At 39.4% G+C, this 15,067-nt stretch overlaps 1 protein-coding gene across 4 annotated transcripts in view; it reads right to left on the bottom strand.

The window, feature by feature from the left end:
- CAST (calpastatin) overlaps positions 1-15,067 on the bottom strand; it is a 114,557-nt gene that overhangs the window by 16,279 nt on the left and 83,211 nt on the right. For 3 of the 4 annotated variants that reach the window (XM_058534299.1, XM_058534364.1, XM_058534530.1), the window contains 8 exons: positions 14,515-14,610; positions 12,774-12,869; positions 8,754-8,855; positions 8,163-8,246; positions 6,896-6,946; positions 6,653-6,724; positions 2,333-2,437; positions 524-628 (listed from right to left, as the gene is read on the bottom strand). In XM_058534299.1, coding sequence (XP_058390282.1) covers positions 524-628; positions 2,333-2,437; positions 6,653-6,724; positions 6,896-6,946; positions 8,163-8,246; positions 8,754-8,855; positions 12,774-12,869; positions 14,515-14,610 — 711 coding nt within the window. The remainder of the gene's footprint in view (positions 1-523; positions 629-2,332; positions 2,438-6,652; positions 6,725-6,895; positions 6,947-8,162; positions 8,247-8,753; positions 8,856-12,773; positions 12,870-14,514; positions 14,611-15,067) is intronic. The other variant, XM_058534451.1, reaches the window with a different exon arrangement.

Below are 15,067 nucleotides of genomic sequence, written 5' to 3'. Positions count from 1 at the left end.
GTTAGGTTGTGTCTGTAGACAAACCTCTGCACAGTGCTCAACTCCTAGTCCAGTGCTCTTTTCCTTTAGGAATTTGCATGAAGAGTTAGTTATGTCGGCAGAGAAGGCTGCTAGGGAAACTTCTGCCAAATAGGTGACCTCTGCCACTACACGTGCAGAACATGTCAATCTAAAAAATGCACATATGTGTGTATCATATATATGATGTCCTTACTACCAGATAAAACCAAGAAAAGTTAATGTGGGAAGAAGATAAAATTAACAAAGCAGAGCTGTGCTTTTCTATCTTAACAAAGCCTGATCTCACCAACAGGACATTTGCCCGAATCTGTGCCACAATACAGTCCTCACTGAGGAAAAGAAGAAACGCAGCATCGACAACAGAATAGGAAAAAAGGAGACTTAAGTTATCCAACCGTTCACGAACTCTAGACAAAGTCAGAGCGGTTTTTTCCTTTTGTGTGGAGAGTAGGGTGTTCCATACTATAAAAATCTTAAATTTTCACTTATTTTTTTCTTTTACCTTGACTTTATCCTCTAACGGTTTGTTCTCATCGGGATCAGGCTGCCTTTGCCCTAGACTGTCAGAAAGTTGATTCAGGGCATCGTCGAGTTCCTTGTTGCCACTCTGAGAGAAAGTAAATCAGAATTAGTCACTGCTTAGCCAAATCAGGTCACCTGTTGGAGTGTGGCCCCAACACTGCCACTAAGACTTCCACAGGCTCGTGGGGTTTTCACCAGGGCAACGGCAGGGCGGGTGGAAGGCCCTGGACCTGCGCCCCTTGGACGGTGCTCTTTCTCCTGACTTTTCACTCTCTGCACTTGTCTGCGCCTGTCTACCCCTGTCCCGCCCCAGATGTCTTTCTCTTCCAAGAAAAGAAGTCCCTCCTGAAAAGATGGCATTCCTGGCCTGATTTTCTAGAAAAGAGGTCTTAAAATGCTTTCAGTGTATGTAGCACTACTGGTGACATACCAGTCCCCAGCAAAGAGAACTCACATGAATTATGATGGCTTAGTTTACTCTTTGATTCCCAAGTATATTCATTTAAATAAAGCTTTACACCTAGTTTTAGTGATGTCTTCAAAGTATTAACTACAACTAGACTCTGACGGGAAAAGTGATGGGAAAGATGTCATTTTAAAACATACTTGTGAAAGGCAAAAAGGCTTTTGAATCCAGATGTTTACTAATAGCCTCAATCAGGGCAGAACCCCCACCTGACTATTAAGAACTGAAGTGTAAATGGCAGCCTGGGTAATTAATGATTCTTTCTTTCTGTTGCACAGAGACTTTCATCATTTTGGATGTGTAACACACACACACACACACACACACACACACACGCACGCACACACACACACACCCCATTTTACTGGTTTTAAGTGCTTCATTAGAGACCAGGATTTAGCAGCTAACGGTCGAGGTACGCACAGCTGGGTCTGGGCTTTGTCATTTGTGCCTCTGGATGTTTTCAGATGATCCTGAGGCTGACCCAACAGGAAGAGAATTCATTCAGAATCTCGGAGTACAGCACTAAGTAAGCTTTGATGCTACATCAAAAGGAAAGGAAGCATAGCTGACTTCACTAAGCCACTTCATCTCCATCTAGCAAACGAGGCACTTGTTCTCAACTGAAGGAGATGGGGATCTGGTTTAGGGCAATCCTTTATCTTTTGATGTGCCGTGGTCTCCTTGATAATGTATAATTTGGTACTGTACAGCAAATTAATCAAGGAAGACTGGAAAAGCTTTGGACCCACAGTCTTGCCTTAGAACATGTAAATAATTAAAACAATATTTATACTGAGGTTTTTCTATTGCTAGCATGAAAAACGACAATTTTTTCCTGGTGTGAATGGGGGTAAAATAACACAATTCCATGACACGTTTGTGAATTTTTGTCGGGGAGAAGCTCAAACACTGAGCAATTCCATAAAATAAACTTGAGGTTAAATAATGTATAGTATTTATAGCATGTGTCAGGAAAAATATAAAGGAGAAGAAAATAAATTTTCAGGAAAGCTCGAGAATTTTAAAAATCTAATAATTCAGATATATACACATGCACATGATTGCACTTTCAATTCTAACAAAGTAACAATAACATTAAGGTCCTCGACTGTGTGTAAAATACTTTCACATACATTGTTTCATTTAACCATTCCAGATATTCTCTGTCATCTCCCTAAATCGCCGGCCTTATTGCTTCTGAAACAGAAGGTGTCCAATCCTCCTAACGATTTTATCTATTTTCATTTACTCTCAGCAAAAGTACTATTTTCTGTCTTCTTGACGTTGCTGCTGTGAAAACAAATAAGATATGTTGCTTACTGGGCTGTCAGGGGGTGGACCTGCAGCGTGGGTGGTTGGAGCTGGGGTTTGGGAAACCACTTCAGAGATGACAGCTGAAAGTTTAGCATCTTCAAGTTGCTTTTGCTAAAAAAAAAAAAAAAAAAAAAAGGAGAAAGATATTCTGATCAGTAACATGTTGTATATAAAAATTATGCCCACGATGCCATCACTAAATACTACTCTGAATATAGCTTTACGATTGTTTGTTCTTTTGACTCAAATGGACACATAGTAACACAATCTTAAGAGCAATTTAGATTTTACTTCCTATTCCATTGCGTTATTTTACACCATTTCCTATTCATATTTGTTATTCTAATAATGATGACTTAGAGTTTCATGGTTTGTTTACACATTTCTTGTTGTACAGTTAAGTTGTCTGCAGTTTTTCAGCTTTCTTGTTTGTCATTAGTCACTCTGAATAAGTTCTAGAAGTGGTTCTTTTTACGGTGCTAGCTATATTCTGCCAAACCGCTTCATACTGCTAAAAGCAATGAACGAGCATGCCTGTTTCCCAGGGCCTTTCTGGACTAAATTAGGTATTTATCACATATTTTCAATTCTGATAATATATTAGGTATAAAATGATGTACTACTGTTGCTTTAATACTTGGTATATGGTATGGGGTTTCAGTATTATTATTTTTTCTTAATGTTAAATACTATATTATTCCAGAATCTCTCTGAAATCATGATTTCTCTCATTTTAAAAATATGCTAAATCTGTCATTTATGTTCGTCTTGATTTGTTTCCCAGTGACCTGTGGCTTTGCTTCTTGACTCAGAATTGTATTTTTTATCATTATTGTACAATAAATCCTTTAGTTTGGTTAGGTTAATCTTCCCTAAAAATATTGAAAAATGTTTTTCAGTATTTTTTCATACTTTTATGCATATATTTTAAAATATATTTTAGAATATATTTTTGAGTAATATAAAGTAACTTATTGCTATTTTGATAAAAAATTAATATATAAAATGGAAACAATCATCATTCTTTTAAGACATTTAGTCAAACTGTCTTAGATGTAGTGTTTTAATTTCTTTGTGTTCTTATTTTTCTATTCATTTCTTCTATTGCAGTTTTCTTTATATGTCTGACATCTTATATTAGATAATTATATTTTCTAATTTGTTACTAATAATATACATAGCATACATAATGTTACCTACAAATGTGTTGTATACAATTAGAGATATCTACAAATATACATAAATATTCCTTTAATGTTTGTCATTTCTTTTTCACGTGTTTTTAATGATTCTTCCACACAACATTAAGCAGAAATGACAAATGAACTTTTCATACTTTCTGTTTTTAAGGGAAATGCCTCTAGCTTAATACTGAACATTTTTCTTGAAATTAAATAGACACTCTTAACATATTAAAGGATTGTCTATTTTTTAAAGATTTTTGTTTAAAATATGAATGTATGTAAAATTTGAAACATATCTTTTTTTTTTCTATTTTTGTTTTTTTTTTGTGAGGAAGATCAGCCCTGTGCTGACATCTGCCAATCATCTTCTTTTTTTTTGCTGAGGAAGACTGGCCCCGGGCTAACGTCCGTGCCCATCTTCCTCCACTTTATATGGGACGGCGCCACAGCATGGCTTGCCAAGTGGTGCATCGGTGTGCGCCCGGGATCCGAACCAGCGAACCCTGGGCTGCTGCAGTGGAGCGTGCACACTTAACTGCTTGCGCCACCAGGCCAGCCCCAAAACATATCTTTTACGTGGACATAATCATTTGTTTATTTGATACTCTACTATGCTATATTATTTTCCTGCTATTGAATGTTTAATTTCCAACAATAGCAAACAATTATTTTAATCATTTTATATTCCATTTGTTAATAATTTTACATCTGTAGATTTAAGTGTTATCTTAAGTTTTAAGATTAAGACCATCATTATTTGCAGAAACAACTATTGTAGGCCATCTTTTCCAGGACACATTTATATCACATGGGAACAATCTAGTGTTAAACATTTAAGAGTCAATTTTAAAATTCTATTGGAAGGAAAGTCTGAGAACAGTTCTAATCTCTTCAGTTTTTCTTTTGCTTAGGTTCTGTGAATTGTATGTTTCATATTTTTGTTTAAAAATTTCTTAGAGGGCCGGCCCCGTGGCTTAGCGGTTAAGTGCGCGCACTCCGCTGCTGGCGGCCCGGGTTTGGATCCCGGGCGCGCACTGACGCACTGCTTCTCCGGCCATGCTGAGGCTGCGTCCCACATACAGCAACTAGAAGGCTGTGCAACTATGACATACAACTATCTACTGGGGCTTTGGGGGAAAAAATAAATAAATAAAAATTAAAAAAAAAAATTTCTTAGAAAATTATTGCACAGTGTTTCTTTATAATTTAGTTGTTCTCTTGTACTGATGATCATATCTTTCTTAAAGCTAAATTTTATTTGTAAGATTTTTTCCTCTATTATATCTGCCAATGTTTCATAAAATGTTAGACATTCATAAAAACCAACTCTTGGCTTTGAACTATTAATAATTTATTTGATCCTTACATTGATTATTGTTCTCATTTTAAAATTTAATTATATTTGTAAGTTTTTTTCTCGTCTACATTTGTCAGTATTTTATGAAGTGTTAGTTATTTCAAAAGAAACAACTGTTGGCCAGTTAACTCTCCGGCTGCTATTTTCATCACCTTACTGCTCCTTTCTTTTGGTTGGTTACTTTACAATAGCTTATTTAAATTTAAAATAAAAGCTTATTTATAATATATAATATTAGCTATATAATAGCTTTATAATAGTTTATTTAAATTTGAAATTTAAAATCCAATTAACATTTGGTTTATCAAGTTTCTCTTTTTCTCTATTACTGACGAAGGCATTATGACAATAAATGTATCTCATGAATACTTATTTGGCTGCTTATCAAAGATTTTGATTTGTGATGTCTTATCCTTGATTTTTAAAATAGTCTATTGTGAATTTACTTCTTGATTTCAGCACTAATATTTTAAAATTTCTCTTTTTAAATAGAATTTCTATTCCATTTTATTGTGATCAAAGAACACGGTATGCACAGTAGCCTTTTATACTGGAACGTTAATTATGAGTCAGTATATGATACTTCTCCCCCAAAGTTCTTGGGACTTTCTCCTAGAAATAGTCTTCTATTTTGACCATTGACTTTTACCATAATGGATTATTTCTACTTTATTAACTAAATTGTTGTCACTAACAAACTTTTTCTTGGCTAGATTGTTCATCTCTAAGAGTAGGATTTTTAAAAAAATGGTTGTTTTATCTCTAATCATTTCACGTCTATACATCTCCTTGGGGGGGAGGGGCATATAAATTCACTGTTACATTTTCTCTTCATTTCTAAAAGAAAAATACCCTAACTGTTTTAGTAAAAATAAAGACAGGATGAGGAAGGAAATTAAGGCATTGGTTCCCCCACAATTTGTTCAGATGTTCTGCATCATTGTAATGATGCTTCCACATTCCCAGGATACTGCTCGCTTATATTCTTCCCTAAATCAGGGCTGGGGTGCCTCCTGTCATGTGGTCTGTTTGTATGGAAGAGGATGAGAGGAAGGTCATGGAGCAGGGTGACTGAATTGCCTGGGCGTGATGCTTTCATAGGGGTGTAGTGAGGAACATGCACTGGTTAGTAATCCTTGGAAGGGTTTACTGCTTCATCGAGAGCAAAAACTTTGGGCAACTCTAAGGAATCATTTCTTCTAGTTGTCACGCATTCTCTCTCTCAACTGATACATATTTTCCATGCCATTGTCCACACAGGAACAGATGTAAACAGATAACCCAGACCTCAGAAAGAAAGGTTCTGCAGTTATATAAGTTTGGAAACTCCAACAGACTTATAATACATTTGCATATAAAAAGCCCTGGAAATCCTACAGTTATAAACCTGCTTACCATTACCCAACATCTAGTAACAGAATTCCCTTTGAAGGCTATCTATTCCACACAGAGCTATGTTTCTCTGGGAGGCAATTTGGAAAATGATATTGTAGAAATAACCAAGTTGTCTGAGAAGAATTTTTGGATAAACTCAATTTTAAATTTTCTTTTCATAGGTGTGCTTGATAGAGTACATGCTCATTGCATCAATTAGTTATACTGTGGAAAACATCCCCTGTGCTGGAACAGTATTTCATGATGCAACACATTTTTAATGGCTATGATGTGTTGAGGGCCATTAATTTTGTGATTGTTTCCTCAGCTCCCAAGTCAGATTCCAAGTCACAAGTTTCCATGTATTTCTGCCACTCTAAAAGGAAGTAAAACCAGGAGTTTCAGACTTACAAGAGATGAAGTGTCTGGGGGACCAGTGAAGTCCTTAGATAAAGCATCAAGAAGGAAGTCTTCACTCAAGGGCTGCAAGAATCAGGAAATGTATCAACAAACACTACCTCATTGGTCTCCTCTTCAAAATGATGTCACTGTTTATATGCCGATCAACTCATTAGAAAGAAAGCTATGCCCTTCCTGAATTAACAATCAGGGCCAAATGAGAAAGATATACTCAGAGAAAACTGGCTTGCTTACTGGAAGTGGTTCCTTGGGGTCTTTATGCAGGAGTGGTTTTCCATCTTTATCCTACCCAGGGAGAGAAACACATGGCATTGAATCATTTCACATTTATCCTGCGTGTGAACTCTTGTAAACATTATAAGAGGTTGACAGGTTACACCTGATGCTGTTGTAATACTAAATTAGATTCGTCCTTAGATTCTGTCACCAGAGAATATGCTCTAACTAGTTCACGTCTACAAACAGCCCACATACATCAGGCATTCCCTGGGCACAGGGGCTACAAAACGGATGGGACATGGCTTGTGACCTCAGAAGCCCACAAACTAGTGGGGACAAAACATGCAGGACAAAAACATGAGAACAGTTAACGTAGTCACATGTGCTGTGACAGGGCACTTGTGGGTGGAACACTGTGGGAGCATGGGATGAGCCTGTCACTCGCTTGGGGGGTGGGCTTTGCAGAAGTCGCCTGGAAAAAGCCGGTTAACTTTATAAGCAATACATCCAACTAACGTGCTTCGATTGTGTGCCAATCCCTGTAGTAAGCACTGGGAACACCACAGAAGCTGAGATAGACACAGTCTCTGCCCTCAGCGAGCTCACCCTGTGGTGAAACTTCGGGCTCTGATGATGCCAAGCTTCAAATGCCTCTCAGTGCCACTTCCGAGTAACAGGACAAAAATTGGGGCTCTTTAGGAAAAGACTTAGAAATAAAAGGTAAATCCTATTCACCCACATACACAAAAATAAATAACTGCAAAGCTGATATATATGATGATTTTTCCTGATAAACTGGGCAAGTTGGTTTTTTGTTTGTCTATGCAAAAGGCGAGGAGGTGCAATGGCTGCGAGTACTCCCTGCTTCTCCCTTGATTGACATAAGCTCCTTGACCCCCTTTTCCATCTCTGCAGGTTCGCTCGTACCTTCTGACCATCCCTCAGTTAGGAGGAAAGTGGAACCTGGGCTTGTTGTCCACTATCCCTTAGCTGCAAAGGCAGCAAATTTCCCAAGTGGCCGATGGGACCATGGGGGGCACATGTGCTCCACACTCAAACTGAAAGGCACTTAACCTTTCAGAGCCTCGGCTGAGATGCAAGATAGGGCCCCTGCTACCTTTGAGTCTAGTGTGGATGATATTAGTGGACTAATAGTATTTGGTGTTTGAAATATTAAGAAACAAGATCTTTATATTCCAAGTCTGTTTCCATGTCCTTTCCTTATGTATATGAAATTCAGTATGAATTAAAACAAAATAGAAAAAGACCCCAGCCCGTTTACCTTGACCTCTTCTAATCTGTAATCAGGAGGAATTGTTTCTTCTTTTTCACCAAGTTTTTCACGATCCTCTTCTTTGGCTTTTTCCTGAATAAAAATTATACCATTTTCATTGTTAATACATCTTTTCCCATAAAGTAGATGTCTGAGTGACTAAATGTGAGGTAAATAAAACCATCATTAGGTTAGAATGTACACATGGCCACAGGTGTAGAATTCCTACAGGAACCTAATCTTCAACACACTGCATCCTAGTTCAGCAGGCTCACACACCACCACCAGGCCTGCCGGGCCTAAAGGCAGTTGTGAGGAGCTGTAGGGGCAGCTGCCACTTCTCTCAGGACCTCAGCAATGGGAATGCAGGTGGACAAAGGTGAGCCGAGAACTCTGACCTGTGCATGCTGTCCATCCACTGCTGCGCTTAAACACTGATGCTCCCTCACGTTTAGCTTATTAATCACCATATGCACAGTAATAGAGAAAGCCAGCTGGTCATGTGTCGTAGGAAATATTCAAAAAAAAGATGACTAATTTATTTGGGAGCGAGGGCGATCAACGATAGTTACTTTCTAGAAGTACCTGAGCTGCCATTACCTTGACTTTATCCTCCACAGGCTTTCCATCTTCTGGATCCACTTCCTTCTTCCCCAGGCTACCAGCCAAGGCTTCTACAGCATCATCCGGCACCGTGCCCTTCTAAAAGCACATTAGTGGATATACTAAGTAGGTAGTTAATCACTCCTTTTAAAAGAGACTATATCAAACAATTCAGAAAAGCATATCCTTATTTTAGGCCTACATAAGAAGCACATGTCATCCTTTTTTTTTTTTTTTGTGAAGAAGATCAGCCCTGTGCTAACATCTGCCAATCCTCCTCTTTTTTGCTGAGGAAGACTGGCCCTGGGCTAATATCCACGCCCATCTTCCTCCACTTTATATGGGATGCCGCCACAGCATAGCTTGCCAAGCCGTGTGTCAGTGTGCGCCCGGGATCCGAACTGGCGAACCCTGGGCCGCCAGAGTGGAGCGCGCGCAGTTAACCGCTTGCGCCACCAGGCCGGCCCCACATGTCATCTTTTAATAATTTGAATTATCAGTTGAATTAGAATCTATGTCTAAAACACCTAAAATGTTAAAAACTAGAGCAGGTTTCTTATATTAAATGTTAAGTTTGTGCAACATATACTGACACCAAGAAAGTTAAAAGATCTAACCTAGCATTTTGGTTTGGAAATAAGGAAGACAATGGAATGAGTATACCACAGAGATGTTGAAAACCAGGAAAGCAGAAAGAAGTGATCTTTACGGTGATTGTTCAAGAGATGGCAGAGAAAGATTTTCAGGAAGGCCCACAAGAGGATACTCTTCCCAATGTTCTGTGAAATAGCCTGGCCCATCCCGGAGGCAACGGTGGCTCAGACTGAGCATCTACTGAGGTATAAAAGCTTGTGTTCTCTACGGGGCTTCTAGTGGTCAAAGTGGGCTCCTGCTGATTCAGGTGACTGCCTGTGGCCAACTAACCTAAGTGACACAATGAGAACCATCGACCTGTGGTCCAGTTGCTCAAAATGAAATGTGTTCCCTCATGATGTAGTGAGCTCCAGCCATGCTAGTTATTTAAAATGAAACTGGATGAACACAGAGTATAAATGGTATAAAAGGAAAATAAAGGAGAAACTATGTTTGGGCTAAAAGATAGGACTAGATCTGGCTTTTTCCAAACTACAGGTCATGATCCATACATTAGTGGCTCATAAAATCAATTTAATAGTGCATAGCCAGGACTTTTTTTTTTTTAATGAAAGAATAGAAAACAGAATGCATCATACCTAAAACGGGTAAGTATCATTCATTAAACTGTTGTTTCTACTGTGTGAGTCCTGGGTTGCAATGTCGATGAATTTCCTACGGTTGGTCTTGGTCAAAAATGTCTCCAAGTTTATTCTTATCATAAAAGTCTATGACCTCACATGGAGTACATGTTGGAATTTTAAAAAGGGTCGTTCTTTTTTATATAGCTTAGCCATCATTCTAAGTAAGAAAAGTTGTTTTTCTGCTAAGCTGCACTGCAAAAGGAGAGAGCACCAGTGAGGAAAGGGAAACTGAGTGGAAAGTGATTTATCACCATCTAGCGGTTGGACACTGCATAGATTTTATTCCCGGGGGCAACAAAACTCCCTGATGTATTTCACCTGTTTGGGACTTTATCTCAAGTGCAAGAGCTGCAGTGGTACCTAAGTCTTAGCCAAGCAATCTGAGTTGCTACCTGATCTGAGACACCTGCTCACACTTTACTCTAGTTTTCTCCTACTCGGTGCTGTAGAATCTTTGGAAACTACTGCTTCCCAAGCCTGTGCCCTTTGGCTTAAGAAATAAGTGAAACAGAGGTAGAAAAACTAGGAGGCGCAGCAGTCTTAAGAATTAAGGAATCTGGAAACAGGACTAAGGACTGAAATTTCTATTTCTGTAGTATTTCATGTTGTCAAATTCATTTTTTTTTTTTTTGTGAGGAAGATCAGCCCTGAGCTAACATCCATGCTAATTCTCCTCTTTTTGCTGAGGAAGACCGGCTCTGAGCTAACATCTATTGCCAATCCTCCTCCTTTTTTTTCCCCAAAGCCCCAGTAGATAGTTGTATGTCATAGTTGCACATCCTTCTAGTTGCCGTATGTGGGATGCGGCCTCAGTGTGGCCGGAGAAGCGGTGTGTCGGTGTGCGCCCGGGATCCGAACCCAGGCCGCCGGTAGTGGAGCGCACACACCCAACTGCTAAGCCACGGGGCCGGCCCCATGTTGTCAAATTCAGAACTAGAACTCAGGTCTCTGGATTTCCTCAATAAACTTTTTTTTTAACAAACCAGAACTGCACAGAGCACACATTCATTTCCCTCCTCGGCTCCATTTCCTTTTGCTCAAGAATCCTCAAGCCTTTCTTGAGTCCTCTGAGCTTTATCTCACTCCGCGGCTCTTCTCTCTGGCTCCCACGGGTGTCACAATCCCAGAAATGCCAACTAACCTCAGCGATGGTAATCTCGGCAACCGTGGAAACCAGAGTTGGTGGAGCAGAGGCCCAGGGAAGGAGGTTAGAGAATGGAAAAACAAGAGCTCTTTCTTTTTCTGTCCACTAAAAATCCAGTGCTCGACTCTCTACAGTCAAGATAAAGTTTGGAAAGGGACTAACTGAGCCCTCCAAGGCCCTGGCAGTCATACTTGGCATGAGAGGTAGATGACAGACATTTAGGTCACAAGAGTTCTGCCCTGGAATGTTGGCCATTGTCTTTTTGATTCTAATCACTGCCTGTTCCTACTTCCTTCACCAGTCTCTTCCCAGATTCTCTCCTCCTCTCTTCTTCTTTACCACTGTGGCCTGTGGCCTAGTTACTACAACGTAAAAGTTTCTGGAGAGTATCCTGAGACCTCAAAAAAACAAAAGGGGGCCAAGTCCCGTCTATGACAGGAGAGAGACCCTGGACTTGGAGGAGATTTGCAGTTGGCACCAAGGCCTTCCTTGGTAGGAAGCAGCCACCGTAAGGCACCAAGAACACTTGCCCTACACCTTTTTCAAGGCCCCCTTTTCTCAAACAACTAAATGCACTTACCCCAAGTACACCAAGCGCTTCACACCTCTGTGGCGGCCTGTGCTCGGCTCACTGGTCCCCCCAGCAAAGCAGAGCTACTCCCACTTCTCACCGTGATCCTGTCCTCCCTGCAAGCCTTTCCTAAATCCTCCTGGAGAGGGGCTCCTTCATCCATGTTCCCACGGCCCTTTTTCCATATGAGAATGATCCAATTGTCCTGGAAGCTTGAGATCTGGCCCACACCCACATTAGACTCAAAAGTAGCAGGGGTCATATCTTTCATCTCAGCTGAGGCTCTGAAACATTAAGTGCATGGCTCAAGCTTCATTTCCCTCATCTATAATAGAGAGATGATCAGACAGACTTCATAGTATCCTCGTGAAAATTTGATGAGAAGATATTACAAAGCATCTAGAACAGTCAGCTACTCAGAGTGTAGCTTCACTAAGTCTGTAGTAATGAAATATAGTTCCATCAGCTATTATCCTCTGAGTCAGATTTTATCTGCTAATAGAAACAAAACCCACAGAATTCAAAAGGAAACAAAGATTCAACTAGTTAAATACCATGCTTCATACAAAAATTAGCAAGTGAGAGAGAGTCAAGAAAAGAAGGAAATGGAAAGGCATTGAGTCCATCTGTTCTCCCCTCAGTCGGGAGTGGGGAAGAGTCATGATGATATTGGTATAGATTCTTCCACCAGGAGAGTCAACAAAAGGTAACATCGGGCTGTTTGTGGAACTCCAAATAGGCTTGAAAGGTGCAGGAAAGTGAAAAAGCATGATTATCCACAACAGCTGAGGAACTAGAAAGAATTTCAGAAGGTGAAAGCAACACACAGCTTGCAGCAGTTTAACTAAAATTTAAATCTAGTCTTAATTTCTAGCACATCCTTGAGGCCCAAAGAACAGCAGATATTATAACTCTTTAAGATTTTATTTTTATCTTGTCAGAATAGAATAATATGATGGTAATATACAGTAGAAAGTGCATGGGAGGAAACACATTACTTTCTCAATGCCCAGAGGATCACTCACCGAGGTAGCTGGCTTGGGTGGTGCCAACTGTACACTACACATGGAGGTCTGAGACACAGCCTCTTCCACAGGAGTCGGGGCAGCAGCCTGAGATTCCTGCAAAAAGAAGCAGGTCTGATGAAGAATTTTTAGAAATATCTGATTAGTAAGACTGGACAACAATGGATCAACAATACACTCTGCTCTATCATATGCTGTGAGCGTGATTTGCTTGAATGCCTAAGGAGTGTTGAGTAGTAAATAAGTCAAGGCATGTTAAAACTCTTCTGCTACCATTACTTCAACTTTGTTTTACCTCTTACCTTGGGTAGGTTACTTAACCTCTCTGAGACTCAGTTTCCACATCTGTAAAATGAGAACAATGATAGTGCCTACATCTCAAGGGTTGCCATGGGCTTTAATGAGATAAAACATGTGAAGCGTTTGCATAGTCCCTGGGAACACAGTAAGCCCAATAAGTTTTAGCAACTATTGTTACGTATATTATTTATTTTTCATATATAATAAAATAATATACCAATTATATAATGCAATATATTTTATATAAATACATCATTTTTATATATCTAAGAATACCTTGTAAATTTTATGTACAAATGCAAGTTAGTAATGCTATCCCAGGGGTTCTCAAAGTGTGGTCCCTGGACCAGCAGCTCAGCACTACCAGGGAACTTGTTAGAAATGCAAATTCTTGGGCCCCCACCCCAACATATTAAACCAGAAATTCTGGAGGTGGAGCCCAGCAGTCTACGTTTGAACAGACCCTCAGGTGATCCCGATGTATGCTAAAGTTTGAGAACCACTGTGCTATCTTACTTTATCACAAGAGTAAAATTTAAAACAAATTGCCTTTATTCCAGACATTTACGAAAGCCTACCCTATAGGCAAGATGCTCCGTAGATGATCATTAATAGGGTATGAGGTCTTTCAAGGAGATCACTATCTATTTAGAACTGTGTATAAATGTTAGAGGTGAAGACCAACACAGCCAGAACCTTGTTAGTAACATGCCTTAACAGTGACGTATAAAGAAAGAATGAAAGACCCCTTGGCGTGTTGCATTCTGCTCAATAAGAGTTGGAAGGGTAGTAAGGTGTAGGGAGGAAAAAGCAAGAGACAAAGGCTAGCAGAGCTTTAAAGGATGATTACAATTTTAGTTAATCTAGAATTAGGAGGGAAGGTTATTCCAGACAGAAGGAACCACATGAGAAAAGCCGTGGAGACACACAAGCACTTACTGTCACAGTTTAGTGATGCGAGGACACACCTTGGTAGGAAAGGAAGCTGGAGCAGAAGACATTAGCAGGAACTTGATTTTCTAGGGACTGGGAAGCTCCTGAGGGTTGGAGCAGGGGAATGATGTGCTACAAATGTGCTCGGGACAGAATAATTCTGGTGGACATACAGCAAGGACTGGAATGAGACTGAAGACAGAGGCCATTGCCATCTGGAGGTATGTGGCGATGACAACTTTCACTAGGTCAGTGACAGAAGCAGGAATAGAAAGGAAAGCATGGGTGTGAATGCTTTCCTGAAGGACTAATTACAGGACTTAAATTGCAAGAATATCATGGTCAGCTGGAAAAAGCACGTCTAGAAAAAGGCAAACTGCCCATAAAAAAAGATGGCATAATGGGCCTTTTTATCAATTACTTCATACTAAAATAGTTTCGGTCTCACATTTTTAAGATTATAGAAAAACGTAAGAAAATAGCCCAAACTAGAGACTTGTATTTTTACCTCTGTTTTTTCAGCTGGCTTGGATTGCTTTTCTTTGCATTGAGACTGGTCAAAATCTTCTGCAAGTTCATCAATGATTTCTGATTCACTCAGGAGCTATAATATAAGAAACACTTATATGATGCAGTGATTATTTTTACTCTTAAAAAAGCTTTCATAGAGAAAACTTTTTTCTGGTTAACAGATATTAGGTAATATTTTAGGTTCTAAAACCAAAAGCTAATTTATATAGGGCATATTGTTCATTTACCAATATAAGATAAACGTCACGCACAAATAAGGAATATTAAACACCTCAGTACCACAAAAATATTAATGGTTTATCTAGTCTAAAGTTTTCCTGATTCCTCAATTTCACAGTCATTTTCTTCAAATAAAATTGCCTGTTCTTTTCTATGAAGATTTGTATAGTTTTTTTTTTTTTATGTGATTGTTTTTTTCTACTTCCTAATGACTTCCCTTCTGAGTAAGTCAGAGAAAACATGGATGCTATACTCCTTTTCTATGACTATGCAGGGGTTTGGCAGGAAAGTTCTGCTACCCCTACAGTTTC

The sequence above is a fragment of the Diceros bicornis genome, chromosome 1, assembly GCF_020826845.1.
Source record: "Diceros bicornis minor isolate mBicDic1 chromosome 1, mDicBic1.mat.cur, whole genome shotgun sequence".
Classification (NCBI taxonomy): domain Eukaryota; kingdom Metazoa; phylum Chordata; class Mammalia; order Perissodactyla; family Rhinocerotidae; genus Diceros; species Diceros bicornis.
This window is presented reverse-complemented; position numbering and strand designations above follow the sequence as displayed.